The following is an 18178-nucleotide window of genomic DNA, read 5'->3' as shown; positions in this document are numbered from 1 at the left end:
GCACACCCAGCCCCGCAGCAGTGATTTACATCTCTCCCAGCAGCTCCCACGTGCCCGCTTGGGACCGCTGCCAAGGAGGGGCATGTGACCCCCCCCCTTGTGGCTTCCCTTTCAGAATGTATTGTTCTGCAGGGAAACAAAAAAAATCTGTGGGGAACAGGAATTCGGTGCATGCTCAGTGATGCAGAATTCCCCCAGGAGTAAAATTCAGATCCCTGGAGCAAACTGGGAAGGGAGAGAGAAGCTGAAACTGATTAGAAATGGAAAGTGAAACTGACCAGGCTAGACTGAGTCTGACAAATAGAGGGAAACAAACTGAATCAAAGTTGTTTTGATTTAATTCACTCTTTGGAACGGATTCTCCTCTAGGTTTTATGCCAGTCTGATGCAGAGATAATTCTGTTCATTACTTCTGCTCTGTGTTGGTGTGAATGGAATCACGGTCCAGCCCTCCATTTTAAACGATCACAGGCGTTATCATAAATGAGCTTTAAATGAGCCGGAGCCCAACTCCCCTCTCGCTCCATGCTGGTCAGGAGAGAAATGTCTCAAAGGACAGAAAGGTTACAGTGGGGTAAAGGCAGTGTGTTGGCGGGAGGAAATTAACACCTGGGGTTGTTTTAACTCAATGGCATTTCTCTGAACTGTAAGAAGAATAAATAATACACCCACCAACCTGGAAAGCTACAATCCAGCCCATTCACCTGGGGTTGGGGGGAGTTTTAATTTGATGGCAGAGAAAGATTCTGTCTGATCCTCCTCACTTCATTAGCAGCACAATCTCGGGTCTCCTCGACCCCTCCTGAAGTCAAAGGGGAGTGGAGGGTGCTTAGGCCCTGGCACGGCAGACCCAGCAAGTAGATCGCGTGCTGGGTGAGTCAGTTTTAGCAGGGCTAATGTGTTCTGAATGTACGTGGGCCAAGACATCGGGTGGCATAGGCTAGTGTAGCAACAGTGAGCTCGGCGAAGGCCTGACGACAGCTGAGGATCACGCCCGGGCAGGAGGAAGGAGTAAGACCAGAGGGAGTTAGAGGAGAATGAGAGGGGAGGAAGAAGCAGAGCAGGAACATTTGTTTCACTCTCCATACAAACGAGACCATCCACCCACGCAGGGAATTCAGAGGACATGAGACAGGCCGTGGGTCAGGTGCAAGTTTGTAAAGTTTCACCGTCTGACACAGCGCCGGCCTGGAAACGATCCAAGTCTCCTTCAAACCACGCCGGTCGCAGAGCAGGAGCAACAACTGTGCCAGCGCCGCGGGCTACGGCCCCCCTTGGGCGGGGATCTTGCCGGTGATCTTGTTGGAGCACTCCAGCAGGGCGTTGTGGATGTCCTTGGCGCAGGAGATCTGGGATTTGATCATGCTCAGGTACTGGGTGTAGGGCAGGCTCTCGGTCTGCACCGCATCGGGTTTGGTGGCCGTCGGCACCAGGTTGGGGGAATGCTTGGTGCTGTCGAAGCTCTGGGACAGGCATTCGTAGGCAAGCCGCTGGAAGGGGAGGGAAACAGTTAACACATGGGGTCCGGCCACTCGCCCTCCGGCCTTGGGCAGAACAATCTTCCCTCTAGCCTCTAACCTGCCCCTGGACAGATCAACACCACATTTAGCCTCTTTGCATTCACACTCTTGCCTGTACCCACAGTGCATCTGTGCTCATTTCTCCAAGCCCCACAGCTCCCACCCGCTCCCTTCCCCTTGCTCTCAGCCCGCCCATCACCCTACTCCCTATGCCTGGGACATCCTACCACATCATCATCTCCTGACAGACGCTCCTCTTCCTTCAAAGCCACCTCTCTCAGCAGTCCCCACAATGCCCCCCATCCCTTGAGGCCACTTTGTCCCGCTGCCCCACAAAAGGCTCCCTTCAGTAGGGGGCAGAGAGCTCAGACTCCCTGCTGAACTTGCCAGGGCAGGACCCATGTCTTTGTTTATGGCTGCAGACCCCTGTGACAATGACTGAGATGAATACTCCCTAAAGGGACCTGTAATGATGCCCATGGCTGAGTCCCCTGTAGGGACCAAACCTACAATGCCTAGAACTAACAGTGAAGACTCCACTGTCTGAACTAAAAGGACCATTAGCCTGGAGACCGAACTGCTCTGCGTAACCCAGCCACGAGAGGGAGACAGAGCCACGCAGTCAGAGCAGGGCAAATAATGGATTTTTTGGCTCTCTGGCAATTCTGAGAAGTAAAATAAAATAAAATAAAATGTAGGTCAAACCAAAAATGAAGGTTTTTTTTTTAAATTTCAGCAAATCAAGAAAGAAAAAAGGTTAGTCTGGGGTCGAACAAAGCAGCTTTTAGTAAAATTAAAGGAAATTTTCAGATAGCCATTTGGACTAAAAAACATTTCAGACGGGGTAGGACTACATCTCCCATGAGGCACCATGTCTCGTGGCGCGAGATGATTGCATCACTGCAGTAGCGGGCAACATGGGAGACACCGTTTGGTTGCTTCACAGCCTCCTTCTCTATGGGCCGGGCTTTCCGGACAGCCTCCATCTCCCATGATGCCCCACAGCCAGCAACTGCAGTGATGCAATTGCCTCGAGGGTGCATCATGGGACACTAAGTCCCGCTGGGGACCCCGGCCTATGGAGGAGAACAGGGGACATACGCTATCAAAACTACAACTCCCATGAAGCTCTGTCGATAAGGGGCTAACTCACCAGACACAGCTCCAGCTGGTCGCACAGGGCGTAGAACTCCTCCAGGCTCTTGTCGAAACGCTGCACCACCCCATCGTTGCTCTTCCTGAAATAACAGGTACTGTGACACGGCAGCCGTGGTACCGCAGGAACGGCTGCACGCCGAGCCATCTGCTCCGGGGAAGGCACGCAGACCCAAACCGCAGCACCTCCCGGGTCAGGGATTAGGCCCCACAAGAGAGGGCAGACAGAATGGGGCTGATCCTCTGCTGGGACTGCTGGACCCCAGGCTGGGAGTCTCCCCTGTGACCCACAAACCTCAGTGTCAACTGAGAGAGGGGTGCAGAAGGGTTACAATTATTTCTTGAGTCTGGTTCACGAAAGGACATCACGTGAGCTCCCAAATGAAAGCTGGTGTCTCAGTGCTCAGCAATATCATTGGGAAAATATACATGCAGATTCTAGGCATCTATATCTACTCCAAATACATTCTTCAAGTCTGGATCAAGGTACTGGTCACCAGCAAAGGTGAAAATCAGGTTCTCTCTCAGACAGGCCCTCTCTCTCCATCCACCCGTTGACAGGTAAATTGTGCAGGGTCCCAGTCACAGTGGGCCTCCCGTCACTGGCTTGTGGGGATTTAACAGGAAGAGAAAGAGAGCTGGGGGAGGGAAGGCACCCTTCACCAAGGAAGAAAAAGGACGGCAGTTTTGTTCCATGAAAAGGGGCCTTTTCTGGCAGCTTGGTTGAAAACGCTGCAGAGAACTTCAAGAGAGATCAAACTTCTGCAGACAGAAGGTTTAACCTGTTGAGTTTAGACTCTCCGAAGCGCATTAAGATTTTGTTTGCTATGTAACCGTGTTTCCAACCTCCTCTGAGCTTTGGTAATAAACTTCTTCTCGCTTTCCCTACCAAGAGAGCGGAGCGAGGTGGTGTTGAGCGAAGTGCTGGGCCTGAATTGCATTTTATGAGCACGGTTCCTGTGGGAACAACAGGCCTGGGATTCTGGGAGTGTCCTGGGCACCCCAGGGGACATGCCGAGGACTTGGGGGTTGGCGTGCGTCTGCTGCTCCAGAGAGCGTGAGGAGGGCGGGGCTTGTGCTGCCCGAGGCTGCTGGATTCAGGGAGCTGAGCCATAGCAGGGCCAAACAAGCTGCTTCACGCCAAGGGCAGGTGGTGCTGAGGTGCCTCCCAACCCTGGGTACCCCTGGGGAACATTGGCCCCCCACCAATGCACAGCAAGATGCTGGGGATCCCAACTGAGATGGGGCAATGCCGCTGGATTCCAGAGGATTTACAGTGAAGGGGGTGGGGCAAGCGGACACAGAAGGGGCAGAGTCTCCAGCGGAGCAGGCAGGGAGAGAAACAGAGAGGATGGTAAATTGGGCCGGAAAGCGGGTGTAGCCCATCCCATCTTTAAAGGGGACATGTTAATGAGTCTTGGGGTGACCCCTACAAAAGGGACAGCTGCAGGGCAAACTCTCCCCTCTTCCACACTCCCAACAATATGGCTCCCCCACCCCAGAGGGTCACCTCTTTAGCAGGGGTAGCTCAGTCGCTGTCCCCCATTCAGTCCCTGGCCTCTCTGTAACACCTGCCCACGATGGGACTGGAGTGCCGGAGGGGAGAGTGGGTTTTGGCCATGCGGGTGCCCGTTCCAACTAGACCCAGCCAACTCCTTTCACGTGGGCCCCCCAGCAGTTGTCAGGCGGGGGTGGCGTTTGGCCGTTACTCAGCTGCGCTGGGATCGAATCAGCACTGATTTGGGGCGCCCTATTCAAGTCACCCAGGGCTTCATTCTCCCAGACGGTACCAACAGGAGCCATCGGGTGCCCAGAACGCGGTGCACCTGCCATCCACAGCCACTTCGGGAAGTTTGGTTGCTAGGTACCGGAACGACACGGGCTCCAGAAAGGCACCAAAAGCAGGCCTGGCTCTGATCTTCACTGACACAACAGAGCTAGTCACTCACCCCAGCCTATCTCGAGATGGCCCCATGAACTGCACTGGAGTCACTCCTGCTTTACACCAGGAGGAGCGACCGGCAGTGTCCTCTGATGCTGAGAAGTTTAAGACACGGGTGAAAGCCTTCTGGCTCCTGTGTTAGAAGATAGCCCTGCCTGGGGAGGAGGGGAGAGAATACTCACTGCCCGTTATCGATGTTCGTGTTCTGGACGAGATTCTGAGCTGCGATTTTCATCAGGTTCTGGAGTGCGAGAGAAAGCAAGAGTCAGACAGTGCAAGGTAAGCGACAGGTGCCGATGCTCCCTCCTTTGCTTGGCTAGCTTTGGGAACGGGGTTGGGACTTGATGCCGTCTGTGCCCGGAGAGGCCGTGTTTGGGACCCCCGCAGCTGTCACAAGAATCCTGGCTTTGGCAGGAAACAGCCATTAATATTAAACACCACACTGCACTGCGGTCCTCTGGGATCTCAAAGCAAATCAGAACTGTGGGCTGGCGTTCAGTTCCCCATCTTACAGATGGGGAAACTGAGGCACAGAGCCATGAAGCCATTCACACAAGGTCACCCATTCCAGAGCTGTGAAAAGGACTGAACTGCCAAAGTCTGCTGCTTTAACCACTAGCCACCACTCCCCACCCAAAGCCAGAAACAGAGCAGGCAGCTGGGGGTCAGGACTCCTTTAACCACTAGATCCCAATCAAAGCATTTTACAAACAATAATTAAACCTCACTCCCCCATCCAGGTGGTGAATATCCATCTCCTTGTTTGAAAAAGCAAGACAGTGTCACGCAGGAACCATATGAGCAATTCCACTCTTGTGAATTTCTTAATGCAATTTACATCTAGGGGCTCTAAATCGGGAAAGACTAACAGGAACTGGAACCAAACTTAATCCACGAATTTGCTGAGTCAAGAGGAATTTGGGTTAAAGTTCTGTTCCATTTTATCTGAACGTTGCAGTTTCTGAGATGTTGACATTATTATCTAACCCAGCGCTGAGTCATTTACCAGAATCTCAGTCTCAAGTGGCTTATGACATGACACACAGATTCTGCACTGGTTTCATTCTCCTGAGTTTCTATTTTTGGAGAAGGGTGACTCACTTTGTTTTAAAAGTAAATATTTTGTTTTTTAAAAATGCTTTTTTTAAGTTGAACCTTTCTAAAAAAGCCCCATCGGTCTGGGCAACAAGCTCCCAGATGGGCGCTGAGAAACGGATGTGAAATCTCGAGGTAGGTTTTAGTTTTAAAAAACGCCATCCTCTATATGTTGATTAAGCCTGGAAACTGAAACGTGACATGGAGCGTTTTCCCATGCAGAGGCTCTGGTCAGGCAAGCAATAGCTACCTCAACCCTCCCCTTTCAATCTCGTTGCTCAATGCCAATCCACAGGTTAGAGCGTCATAAAATGAGCCTCCATTTCCTCACTCAAAGCACGAGAAGTTGCCGATGGGCAGTTTTAAAGGACCCCCCTTAGCACCAGAGACAGTAGCCACTGATATTAACAGGGCAGGTCACCCACATAAGAGCGGCCAGACGAATGGTCCAGCTAGCCCAGTTTCCTGTCTACTAACAGTGGCCAATGCCAGGTGCCCCAGAGGGAATGAACAGAACAGGGCATCATCAAATGATCCAACCCCTGTCACTCATTCTCAGCTTCTGGCAAACAGAGGCTAGGGACACCATCCCAGCCCATTCTGGCTAATAGCCATTGATGGACCTATCCTCCATGAATTTATTTAGCTCTTTTTGAACCTGTTGTAGTCTTGGCCTTCACAACATCCTCTGGCAAAGAGTTCCACAGATTGACTGTGCGATGCGTGAAGAAATACTTCCTTTTATTTGTTTTAAATCCGCTGCCTATTAATTTCATTTGGTGACCCCTAGATCTTGGGTTATGAGAAGCAGTAAACAACACTTCCTTATTTACTTTCTCCACACCAGCCATGATTTTATAGACCTCTATCATATCCCCCTTAGTCGTCTCTTTTCCAACCTGAAAAGTCCCAATCCTATTAATCTCTCCTCATACGGAAGCTGCTCCATACCCCTTGTCATTTTTGTTGTCCTTTTCTTGACCTTTTCCAATTCCAATACATCTTTTTTGAGATGTGGTGACCACATCTGCACGCAGTATTCAGGATGTGGGTGTACCATAGATTTATATAGAGGCGACATGATATTTTATCTATTATCTATCCCTTTCTTAGTGATTCCCAACACTGTTAGCTTTTTTGACTGCCGCTGCTCATTGAGGAGCTGAAGAAAAACGGGGAGGGATCTCTAGGTCCCACCCCCCAGCTAGTCCTTCATACCCCTCCAGGGGGCACACCCAACTCCTTGGGAAACAATGCAACAAGGAACAGACTGTTCCAACTCTCAGTCCACTTAATTATTACAACACAGAACACTCCACCGTGTAACCAGTTCTGGCACAACTGCCTCCAACGTCAATATTGAAGAGAGGCAGGCTGGCTTCTGGCCATCTTTTGCCTGGATCCTTGCCAGCCACCTGTCATGGTATTGTGATCTCGCTTTATAAGGGCAAGGGTCTGCACAGCGAATGTAAGAGCTACAGGCCGATCGCCTTGCTGTCCGTGCCGGGGAATGGGTGCGTGCACGTTCTGCTGGTGTGTTTGGAGCCCCGGCTACATCAGAAGCATCGGCCCAAACAGTCAGGCTTTATGGGGAACAGGTCCACGTTAGACACCATTTTGGCCCTCCACTTGTCGGAGATACGCTGCGAGTTCAAGAAGCCCCTGCACATGGGGTATGTCAATGTTAAGCCTGCATTTGATTCAGTTGACCAAGTCGGGCTATGGAAGGCCTTAAAGGGCATAGGTGTCCCAACCACTCTACTGGACTTGATCAGCAAGCTGCATAACAGAACCACTGCTTGTGTACGTCTGGGGAATCGGATGTCGGCACCTTTTAAATCCGTATCTGGTGTCAGGCAGGGCTTTGTCTTGGCCCCTGCACTCTTTTGTCGGGCAATGGATTTCATAATGCAGCCTTCCATCAGATCCATAGGCATTAAAATCGGTGATCTCTCGCTTTCAGACCTTGACTCTGCTGATGCCTTTGTTCTCCTAGTACAGAGCCCCGACAGGTTTCGTGAGGCACTCCAGTAAACGGAGGAGTTGTCGGCCAAGGTCAGCCTCCATGTTCATGGTCAAAGACTAAAATGCAAAACCTAGGATCAGGTCCAGCTGTGACTCCAATCTCTTTGAATAATGAAACCGCCGAAGCAGTCTCCAGCTTTTGCTATTTGGGTTTAATACTCACCAGTCCCTCCAGCTCTCACCCGGGGGTTCTTCACCAGATTGGCATTGCAGCGTCTGCCATGGGTCGTTTACAACAAATACGGCATCAACATCATCTCGGCACGACAGCCAAGTTCAGATCTATTCGAGCTGTATCCTTTCCGTACTGCTGTACAGTCGTGAAACATGGACACTATGTCGCTCAGGCGGGGCAAAGCTCGAGTCTTTCCACACAAAATGCCAACATCGTATATTGTGCATAAAGTGGAATGACTTCATTTGTAACGCAGATGTTTACAGTCGCTCTGGTTTACAGACTACTGGGGCCATTGTCCGCAGCCAACGTCTTACACTTTTCAGACATGTTGCCAGAATGCCGTTCTCCTGGTGGCTTATAACATCCATGATAAAATCCCACCAACCGAGGGGTGGAGGCAGCTCACAGGCAGACCCCCTATTAAATGGGAACATTAAGTCTGTTCCGACATTGGACTTTCAGCCTGTTAAGCCCTTGTGACCACACAGGAACGACCCAAATGGCTAACAATTGCTACGACCAGCTGTTTAGCTAGGCATTGAAGAAGGCGGCTGGCTTTCTGATTAAGGCACTGGAATGAATCTGGATTCTCTTCCCGCCTCTGCTACAGATGTCCTGTGTGCCTGTGGACAAGACACTTACCTGCTCATCGGGCAAACACCCCCTGCCCCCCCCCCCATGTATTTTGGGCACCCAGGAAAAGCCTTGCTACTGGAATCAACAGGGTTATTCCCAGGCTTATGGTGAAGCACATGCCTGCAGCATCAGGTCGTTAACCTCGCTGGGCCTCACTCCACCATCTGCTGGATTGAGCGGATGATGCTTCTCTCCTCCTACCGGTTGTCTCTCTGGTCGGACTGGGAGCCCTTGGGGGGCAGAGACTGTCTCTCACTAGGCCCGCCTGGCACAATGAGGGCCCGGTCCTGAGTGAGGGGGACTCGAGGCGCGACCGTAATACCCCTAGTAAACAGTGAGTTACCGTTTCATCAAACGCACCACGCGGCAGGTTAAAGGGCACCGCAGCCATGTTCCCACCCGGTGCAACACAGAAATGGCCCCCGCCGCGCCCATCAGCAAATACCCCCACTAAACAGCCTTAACTCTGCCCACTCCCCCACGCCCCACCCACTCCCCCATAGACCTCAGCCCCCGCCCTGGAAGCTCCGCCCCCGCCCCTTCAGGCCACACCCCCTTCCGCTTAGCCCTTCCCCCTCACCTCCAGCGGTGGGCCCCGCCCCTCCCCAGGCCCCGCCCCCTCCCCGGGCCCCGCCCCCACCTGCAGACTCTCCTTCAGCTGCGGGATCAGCATCTTGTAGCGCTGCACCGGGTCGAAATCCTGCGCCTGCGCGGCGGCGGCGGCGGCCTGGGCCTGGGCCTGCGCGGCCGCCTGGGCCTGCAGCTGGGGCTGCTGCCCCGGGCCCGCCTGGAGCGTGAGCGGCGGCCCGGGCGGCGGGGCCTGAGACGGGGCCGGCGGCGGCTGCTGCTGCTGCGGGGGGGCCGCCATCTTCCCTAGCAACGACAGCTCCCTCCCGGCGTGCACCGCGAACTACGATTCCCAGCGTGCACCACGCGCGCCCTGCCCGCACACTGACTAAAACTCCCAGCCTGCATTGCGCGCGCCGCTCCTCACCCAGCTGGCCCCCCCGCACACGGCTGGAACTACAGCTCCCGGCATGCATCGCTCCCCGCAAACTGGAGACTCCCGGTTCCCGTCATGCACCGCGCCCCTAGCGTTCATGCGCAATACGTTCCGGGAGCGCCGTTCCGGGCACTACAACTCCCAGCACACCCTGCTCTCTGCCCGGAAGTGCACCTCTCCGAGCCTCGCTTCCCGTGAGGCTGCGCGGCAGCAGGGCCCTGTGAGCCCGTCCGTAGGTGTCTACCCCGGTGCCTGTCTCCGGGGCGGAGTCTCCGCCCGCCCAGGGTCCCGCCGCCTCGCCTCCCCGCATCCTCGCGTTCCCTCTCCCGGAGCCGCTCCGCGGGGCGCGGCCGCGTTTCCCGTCAGGCGGGCGTCGGCCACCCTCCCCGCCCGCAGGCCCCGCGGCGGGGCAGCAGCGATCGCAGCCGCGGCCCCGCCATGGCCCCGACCATCCAGACCCAGGCGCAGCGGGAGGAGCCGGGGCACAGGTAGGGCCGCCCCCGGCCGCACGTCACAGCCGTGACCGCATACCCCCGTGACGTCACGGGGCCCGGACTCCTGGGTCCCTTCCCGCCAGGGGTGCTGGGGAGAGTGGGGGGGGAAGCCCGGACTCCTGGGTCCCTTCCCGCCAGGGGTGATGGGGGAGCTGGGAGCCCGGACTCCTGGGTTCCCCCCCCCGTTAGGGGTGATGGGGAGAGTGTGTATGTGGGGGGGGGGAGCTGGGAGCCTGGACTCCTGGGTCCCTTCCCGCCAGGGGTGCTGGGGAGAGTGTGGGGGGGAAGCCCGGACTCCTGGGTCCCTTCCCACCAGGGGTGCTGGTGGGAGTGGGGTGGGGGGGGAAGCTGGGAGCCCGGACTCCTGGGTCCCTTCCCGCCAGGGGTGATGGGGGAGCTGGGAGCCCGGACTCCTGGGTTCCCGGGTCCCTTCCCGCCAGGGGTGATGGGGAGAGTGTATATGTGGGGTGGGGGGAAGCTGGGAGCCTGGACTCCTGGGTCCCTTCCCGCCAGGGGTGATGGGTAGAGTTGGGGGGAGCTGGGAGCCTGCACTCCCCACCCCCATAGCAGGGGTGATAGGGAGAGTCAGGGTCCTGGACGCCTGGGTCCCTTCACCACCCCACCCTCCCTGTCGGGGGGGATGGGGAGAGTCGGGGAGGGGGGCTGGGAGCCCAGACTCTTGGGTTCTCTCCCCGCCCCCCCTTCCGCCAGGGGTGATGGGGAGAGTTGGAGGGAGCTGGGAGCCCGGACTTCTGGGATTCCCCCCCCCCCCCCCCCCCCCCGCATAGCAGGGGTGATAGGGAGAGTCAGGCTCCTGGACTCCTGGGTCCCTTCACCACCCCGCCCTCCCTGTCGGGGGGGATGGGGAGAGTCGGGGCAGGGCACTGGGAGCTCAGACTCCTGGGTTCCATCTCCCAGTGTGTGGACAGCCAGAGCCCCGTGGGGAGGGCCTGTTCAGAGTCCCCTGAGAGGTCAGACCTAACCCCCACTAAACTCCAGCATAGCGTCACCGTGTGGCTGCCATATCCCACCCCAGACGTGGCCACACAAAGTCCACAGCAGTTCCACTTGGTGGATCCTGGCCGGGCTGTCGGTCTTGCCTCAGTTTCCCCTTCTGGCCAATAGAGCTGATGCCGCTGACTTGCCTTCTGTGGGGGAGGAGCAACGCATCAATATTGATAAAGTGCTTTAAATCGGTTTCACTCTATGTGGAGAGTCTGGGCAGGGCTCTCACTTTGGGGCAGCCTCCAGGGACCAGACCCACAGGCAGCTTCTCCCCCCCCCCCGCACTGTGTTGACCCTCTTTCTGCCACTCTGTGCCTCAGTTTCCCCATCTGCAGAGTGGGGATAATGCTACCGACACTCTTTGGTAAAGGGCATTGGACGAAAAGAGTCCACGGTGTTGTGATTATATAATGTTGTTATTTATTTCCGTGTCTTTGCAGGCCCAACGCTCACCGGACCCTGCCTGAGAGGTATGACCCCTCCTCGTCCCACAGCTCACAGTTCCCCCACTGCCGTGCCCTGGGAGGTGGGGAGGAAACAGTCCTGTTTTTACTGCTCCCCTGCCCAGCCCTTGGACTTGCCGGCAAAGGCTGGTGGGGGGAGCGATAGCTGTGGCTGCTTGTCACTCACAAACCGGACAGAGTCCCGGCAAACTCATTTCACGGCGGCCGGGCACGATCGTAGGTTGCCGCTGACGTGGGGCATTGGAGATTCCAGCACAGTTCGGTTGGGGGGGGGGTGTTTGGCACATGACCCCTTCCACTATCCCCCACCCATAGCTCCCTCCGCATGCACTCTTTCCATCCCCCGCTGCTAGTGGAGGATAAGGAACCCAGGAGTCCGGGATCCCTGTCCTCCATGGTGCCCTGCTCCAGACTCACCCTGTCACCCCAGGCTGGGCCAGTGGGATGAGGGATAAGGACCCCAGGAATCCAGGGGGGAGGGGCGGACCCCCCAGTGCTGATGTCTCTCCCTGTGCTTCCAGATCGGGCGTGGTGTGTCGGGTGAAATACTGCAACAGTCTCCCGGATATTCCCTTCGACCCCAAATTCATCACATATCCCTTTGACCAGAACAGGTGAGAGAGCAGCTGCTGAGCCGGGCTGGGATCGGGGCCCCCTCCCAGGCTCACCAGTGCTGCCCCCGGGGTGGAGGCTGGGGGAGGGGAGAGGGCTCTGCCCAGGGGGCTCTCCTGGGCCGGCGTCTCACCTGTCCCTCCCCCAGGTTTGTGCAGTACAAAGCCACCTCTCTGGAGAAGCAGCACAAACACGACCTCCTCACTGAGCCGGACCTGGGCGTGACCATCGACCTCATCAACCCTGACACGTATCGCATCGACCCCAATGGTGAGAGCCGGGCCGGGCGGGCGCCCACGTGTGCATCACCGACAGATCCTGGGGCACTGTTTGTGTCTTGCACTGACTGGGGTGTGGGTGTGTTTGTCATGCGTGCCCACGTCAGGCAGGGGCATCTTTTGCATTTCAGGGGTCCCTCCTTGCACCCCGAATCCTGGGTTCTAGTTTCAAAATGCCCCCCACGAAGCATCTTGCTCACTGAAGAGTCTCCATTGTGCCCATCTCCAATCAGTCCTGCCCCACTGAGAGCCGAACCCAGGAGCTTTGGGGGTGGGGCACGATGGGAGGGGGGGCTGGCGCAGGTCCTGTCTCATCCTGCTCTGCCTCTTCCAGTTCTTCTGGATCCGGCCGACGAGAAGCTGCTGGAGGAGGAAATCCAGGCTCCCACCAGCTCGAAGAGGTAGCCCGGCCCCCAAAACACATGGCGTCCCCTGGCTGTGGAGAGCAGCCCCTCCCTGAACCCCTGGCTAGCCAGCTCTCCCCACCCTGCTGTGCGGCCTTGAGGTCCCTTTGCTCGGTCCCACCCGAATGAGCCCTGTCCCCCAGTGGGAGGTTCTTCCCCCCCACACACATCAGGAGGGGGCAATCAGCAGCTCCCTCTGCCCCACGGCCTATAAGCCCCCCATCCTCCTCTGCCCTAGATCCCAGCAGCATGCCAAAGTGGTACCGTGGATGAGGAAGACAGAATACATCTCCACCGAATTCAACCGCTATGGCGTGTCCAACGAGAAGCCGGAGGTCAAGTGAGTGGGCAGGGAGCCGGCTGGGGTGACTCTCAAGGGCAGGGACAGCATCCTGGGGGTGTGGGGGGGACCATCACCTTTTTGGGAGGGAGGGAGGTTACCCTCCCTCTGGGATCTCCGCTTCCTCTTGTGATGCTGCATGGCCCCCTGCCACAAGGAACGTGGGGCGTTGGAGAGTCTGCTCGGCTGCCCCTGTGTTGGGGTGCAGTATCTTCAGCCACTAGGGGGAGACATCCTGGCACAGGACTGGTTGCGTCCAGCAGGGGGCAGCATAGGTCTGGTGCTTGTGGACCTGGCCACGGGTGGCGTTGGATCCGGTTCGATCCAGCCGGCAAGGGTCAGGGGGAGCGTCGCATTCAGCGATGCCGGTTGCATCCAGCCAGGGGGCAGCGTTTTCCCAGCAGGCCTCACTCTGCTAACTACGCCCCCAATCAGGATCGGCGTGTCCGTCAAGCAGCAGTTCACGGAGGAGGAGATCTACAAGGACCGGGACAGCCAGATCGCTGCCATCGAGAAGACCTTCGAGGATGCCCAGAAATCGGTGAGTCGCCCCTTTAAATATCTCCCTTCTCCCCCACACAACGTACTGTGCCTTTAAGCCTTAAAGGGCCCATGTTGAAAGCGGGGGGGAGGGGGGGGGAGGGCGGAGGAGGAGGGGATTTAGGGTTACCCCTCCCCTGAGGCCTCTCACTGTCTCTCTGCTTCCTCCGTCCCCAGATTTCCCAGCATTACAGCAAACCTCGCGTCACCCCCATGGAGGTGATGCCCGTGTTCCCGGACTTCAAGGTGAGGCTGGGGGAGGGGGACTTGGCATCGGCTTCCCTAGGCCCAGGGGCACTGGCCCGTGGCACGCAAGGACCTTCGAGGCTCCGTTAGCGGCTGGGCCAGTCCTAGGCACCTCCCGGTCTGGGGCTAAGTGAGCCTCGGGGAGGCAGCGTCGTAGTGGGTAGCGCGCCGGGTCAGGAGGCAGGAGACCTGGCTTCTAATCCCAGCCCGTCCCGTGACCTCTCTGTGCCTCGGTTTCCCCATCGGCCCTGACTCCCCTCCCGCAGATGGAAGTGTAGCCTGAAGGAGGCTACCCCCATGTTGAGGGAGATCCAGGGGCTAGTGCCGGGGTCGCTGGTGCCTAGAGGAGGGTCTGCCTGATGGAAGGGCCATGGGTGTAGTGCCATGCCAGGCGAGGGCGGGGGGGGGAGTGCGGTGTTGGGGGCAGGGATCACCCCGCTAACCGACTCCTTCCCCCCTAGATGTGGATCAACCCCTGCGCCCAGGTCATCTTCGACTCGGACCCAGCCCCCAAGGACACCAGTGGGGCCGCGGCCCTCGAGATGATGTCTCAGGCGATGATCAGGTAACGCTGCACCCCTCAGCCTTGGGTGGGGTGGGGGTTCACCCTGCCTCTGCCTGGCCTGATATCCCCACTCCGCTAGCCAGAGCCCTTCCCGTGGGCCCCAAGAGCCGGGCGTCCCCCGTCCCTGCTCGGCGCTGGGTTCCTGCGCTAACCCCCTCCCATCACGGAGAGCGGGGACGGAGAGCCGCACCGCCAAGCGTTCTAGCAAGGCAGGGGGTGTCCTGCCCTGGAAGGAGGCTCCTCGCCCCCCCCGGGCTCAGCCCTCATGGCCTGCTGCTGTAGCACCGTGGGAGGGGATCCCTAGCTAAAGGGGGGGCAGGCTGCTGTTTGGATGGGAGGCCCCTATGTGCTCTCTCCCATAGTCAGGGCGGCGCTAGGGGGCGCTGTGCTGCAGGGGGGCAGTAGGGGGTGCTCTCCCTGGCAGTCAGGGCTGTGCTCCATGGGGCGGAGGGGAGCGCCGTGGGGAGCAGGGGAGAGTGTTCCTCGTTAACCCTTTCCCGGCCGTCTCAGGGGGATGATGGACGAAGAGGGGAACCAGTTTGTGGCCTATTTCCTGCCCGTGGAGGACACACTGCGGAAACGCAAGCGGGACCAGGAGGAGGAGATGGACTATGCACCCGAAGATGTGTACGTGGCTGGGGAGGTGGGGGGCTGGGAGAAGGAGGGGGGAAGGGGAGTTGTGTGGGGGGCCTGGGGAAAAGGGGGGGTAATGCAGGGGAGGGGGGGCTGTGCTTTGGAATGGGAGAGCGGGGGGGAAGGGAGGGGATGTTGTGTTGAGGAATGGGGGAGAGGTGGGGTGGGGGGCTGGTGAAGTTGGGGGGCTGGGGAGGGGGGCTGTGCTTGGGAACGGGGGGAGAGGTGGGGTCTGGGGAAGTGAGGGGGCTGGGGAGAGGGGTGGGAGGGCTGGGGAAGTGGGGGAGCTGTGCTGGGGAATGGAGGGAGGCCGGGGGGGGAGGTCAGCTTTCTGCTCAGGAGTGGGGGCGGCAAAGCTGTGGGGTGCTGACCCTCTCTTCCCCCGCCCAGGTACGACTACAAGATCGCCCGGGAGTACAACTGGAACGTGAAGAACAAAGCCAGCAAGGGCTACGAGGAGAATTACTTCTTCATCTTCCGCGAGGGTGACGGCGTCTACTACAACGAGCTGGAGACCCGGTGAGGCCGGGGGGAGCCCGGGGCCTGCCCCAGCCGGGGCGTGGGGTGGGTCAGGGCCAGTGCCCATGGCCTGGCTCAGATCTCGGCTCCAAGGCCAGGTCTGGGAGGGCAAAGAGAGGGTAGAGTTCGTGGCCGCTGCCCGTCGGCACTTGAACCGATGGGAATTGACCGGCCGAGGGTAAACTGAGGCTGGAGCTACCTGGTTCCTGACCCGGAGCGGCCTCCTGCTCAGAGCCGTGGGGGGCCAAGAACCGCACGGAGCCCGGCTGGTTTCTGAGCGGAGCTGGGGCCATCCCAGGGAGCCCTGACCCCCCGGCAGCTGGGCCAGGGGGATCCCCAGCTCCAGGATGTGCCTTTAGGGGGCTCATGGAGCGGGTAGAGCTGGGGGCGGGGCCTGACATCGCCCTTCGTTTTCTCCCCCACAGGGTGCGGCTCAGCAAACGCAGGGCCAAGGCGGGCGTGCAGTCGGGCACCAACGCCGTGCTGGTGGTGAAGCACCGGGACATGAACGAGAAGGAACTGGAGGCTCAGGTATGGCGAGGGTTGCTCTCCGAGCTCTGTGCTGGGGGGCGGAGGGGGAGCCCTCGAGGGGAGGGGCGGGGGGAGTCAGTGCATCCATGCCCCCCACGTAGCTTCTGTTCTCACCCCCTACGCTGGGATCTGGGAGTAGAACCCAGGAGTCCTGGCTCCCAGCCCCCATGACGAACCCACTAGAGCCCACTCCCCTCCCAGTGCTGGGGATAGAACCCAGGGGTCCTGACTCCCAGCACCCCCCTGCTCTAACCACTAGACCCCACTCCCCTCCCAGAGCTGGGGAGAGAACCCAGGAGTCCGGTTCCATGCCCTGAAGGCCCCACGCCACCCACTCTCACTGACTGAGGAGGGGTGCTGGTCGGGGTCCCAGCCTGGGCAGGGTGGGTGGGGTGTGCCCCCCACCGTGTGGCTAACCCGGCTCCCCCGCCCCGGCAGGAGGCTCGCAAGGCGCAGCTGGAGAATCACGAGCCGGAGGAGGAAGAGGAGGAGGAGATGGAGATGGACAAGGAGGCCCAGGGCTCAGGTAGCAGCCAGGGAAGGGGGGGGTTACAGCTCTCGGGGGGGGGGGTGGCATGGGAAAAAGGGGCCTCTCTGCCTGTCCCCTCCCCCATCGGCTTCCTCCCACCCACTGCTGGCAGCACCGGGGCTCGCAGCTCCCTCTGGTGGCTGCCCTTGGGACTGCACTTCATCCTCGGTCTCTCTGACCCCACACACACCCCGCTGGGGATGGTGCTGCCCCTCCCACTACAGGGGGCAGCCCCGAGCCCTGCCTCCCTCATGGGCTGGTCCTGTTCCCCATCCCGGAGGATGTCTCTGCTGCCCCCCCCCCAAGAATAGGAGGTGAGCAGCCATCGCTTCTCTCTTCCCTTCCCCCTCCCATAGGGGGGCAGTTCCCTCTCTTCCATCAGCCCTCCATCTCCCTTGGGGGGATGGTCCCCTTTCTGCCATCACCCCTCCCCCACTCCAGGGGGTGATTCTCCCCTCCCTTCCGTGGCCCCCCCTCCACGCCATCACCCTGCCTCGACTGCCCCCTCCCTGCTGGGGCGTGCCGGCCCTGCCCCTCTGACTCTGTGGCTCTCCCTGCAGACGAGGAGCCAGAGAAGGGCAGCGAGAGCGAGCCGGAGGCCAGCGAGGAGGAGGAGGAAGAGGAGGAGGAAGAAGGACGCTCGGGCAGCGAGAGCGAGCGGGAGGCCAGCGGGCGCAGCGCCAGCGAGGGCTCGCCGGAGGCCAGCGAGGAGGACGAGCGGGCGGCCCGCGACAAGGAGGAGATCTTCGGCAGCGACGACGAGGACTCGGAGGGCGAGGGGGGCGGCGGGCGGCGCAGCCCCGGGGAGGAGGAGAGCGGCAGCGACGGGGGCGGCCGGCGCCGGGGTGGCCGCAGTCCGTTCCTCAGCGGCAGCGAGGGCTCCAACGCCGAGGAGGAGGAGGACGAGGAAGAGCGCAGCGGGAGCGGCAGCGAGGCTGCCTCGGACTCGAGCGAGGAGGGGAGCGACAGCGACTGAGTGGGGCGCAGCCCCTTGCCCCCCCCGCCACCTGGGCCAGATCCACCCACCCCCCTGGAGGACCGTCACTCCAGCCTGCTGCCACCAGGAGGATGTGGGCATGATGGGGAGGACTCAGGCTCTGCCTGGCATCCCTGTGCTTGGTCAAGGACCTCTGGGGTTGCCCCCCAGACACTGGGGTGTTTTTATTCTTACTGCTGTTTGTTTTGCCCCCTGTACATACCAGCCTGTACCAGAACCCCCTCTCCGTCCTCAATAAAAGGGTCTCTTCCTAAAACCGGGCGTCTCTCCCCCGACCCGCGCTCGGCGCTGGCCCTGCCAGGGATCTCCTCAGGCTGCGAGCAGAGGGTCCGGCATCCGCTGCCCAGCCCCCTCCTTTGCTGGGGTGCTGAGCCAGCAGGGCCTATTCTCCCTGGAGCGGGCGGAGGGTGCAGTGCGCCCAGTCAGAGGGCTGGGGCGGGAAGGCACCCTGGGAGGAGTGGGGGGCA

At 59.1% G+C, this 18178-nt stretch overlaps 2 protein-coding genes across 3 annotated transcripts; one reads left to right on the top strand and one right to left on the bottom strand.

Moving 5' to 3' along the window:
* Positions 1-320: 320 nt before the first annotated feature.
* Positions 321-9491, bottom strand: MED29 (mediator complex subunit 29). Of its 2 annotated transcripts, none has more exons than XM_043534513.1 (4): positions 9132-9491; positions 4800-4858; positions 2674-2758; positions 321-1490 (listed from the first exon to the last, which is right to left on the bottom strand). In XM_043534513.1, the coding sequence occupies exons 1-4, from the start codon at positions 9417-9419 to the stop codon at positions 1263-1265; spliced, it is 660 nt and encodes a 219-aa protein (XP_043390448.1). In that variant the 5' UTR covers positions 9420-9491; the 3' UTR covers positions 321-1262. The 2 variants fall into 2 exon arrangements, with proteins under 2 accessions (XP_043390448.1, XP_037740308.1); XM_037884380.2 differs by having other exon boundaries at positions 9192-9469.
* Positions 9492-9759: 268 nt separating this feature from the next.
* On the top strand, positions 9760-17967 carry PAF1 (PAF1 homolog, Paf1/RNA polymerase II complex component). The gene is made up of 14 exons (XM_037884379.2): positions 9760-10042; positions 11494-11523; positions 12039-12131; positions 12278-12399; positions 12742-12808; positions 13050-13151; positions 13587-13692; positions 13869-13937; positions 14399-14502; positions 15013-15129; positions 15526-15654; positions 16080-16185; positions 16624-16711; positions 17275-17967. Exons 1-14 carry the CDS (start codon positions 9993-9995, stop codon positions 17688-17690), a joined length of 1599 nt encoding a protein of 532 aa, XP_037740307.1. The 5' UTR covers positions 9760-9992; the 3' UTR covers positions 17691-17967.
* The last annotated feature ends 211 nt before the right edge of the window (positions 17968-18178 follow it).

The sequence above is a fragment of the Chelonia mydas genome, chromosome 23, assembly GCF_015237465.2.
Source record: "Chelonia mydas isolate rCheMyd1 chromosome 23, rCheMyd1.pri.v2, whole genome shotgun sequence".
Classification (NCBI taxonomy): domain Eukaryota; kingdom Metazoa; phylum Chordata; order Testudines; family Cheloniidae; genus Chelonia; species Chelonia mydas.
This window is presented reverse-complemented; position numbering and strand designations above follow the sequence as displayed.

Excerpts from the sequence above, each read along its gene's own strand:
- MED29 (XM_043534513.1), bottom strand. The coding sequence starts at position 9,419 with ATGGCGGCCCCCCCGCAGCAGCAGCAGCCGCCGCCGGCCCCGTCTCAG. Across the intron at positions 2,759-4,799 it reads ACGAACATCGATAACGGGCA|GAAGAGCAACGATGGGGTGG; the intron begins GTGAGTATTCTC and ends CTGTTATTTCAG. Across the intron at positions 1,491-2,673 it reads ACCAGCTGGAGCTGTGTCTG|CGGCTTGCCTACGAATGCCT; the intron begins GTGAGTTAGCCC and ends CTCCCCTTCCAG.
- PAF1 (XM_037884379.2), top strand. The coding sequence starts at position 9,993 with ATGGCCCCGACCATCCAGACCCAGGCGCAGCGGGAGGAGCCGGGGCAC. Across the intron at positions 10,043-11,493 it reads CGGGAGGAGCCGGGGCACAG|GCCCAACGCTCACCGGACCC; the intron begins GTAGGGCCGCCC and ends GTGTCTTTGCAG. Across the intron at positions 15,130-15,525 it reads GACTATGCACCCGAAGATGT|GTACGACTACAAGATCGCCC; the intron begins GTACGTGGCTGG and ends TCCCCCGCCCAG.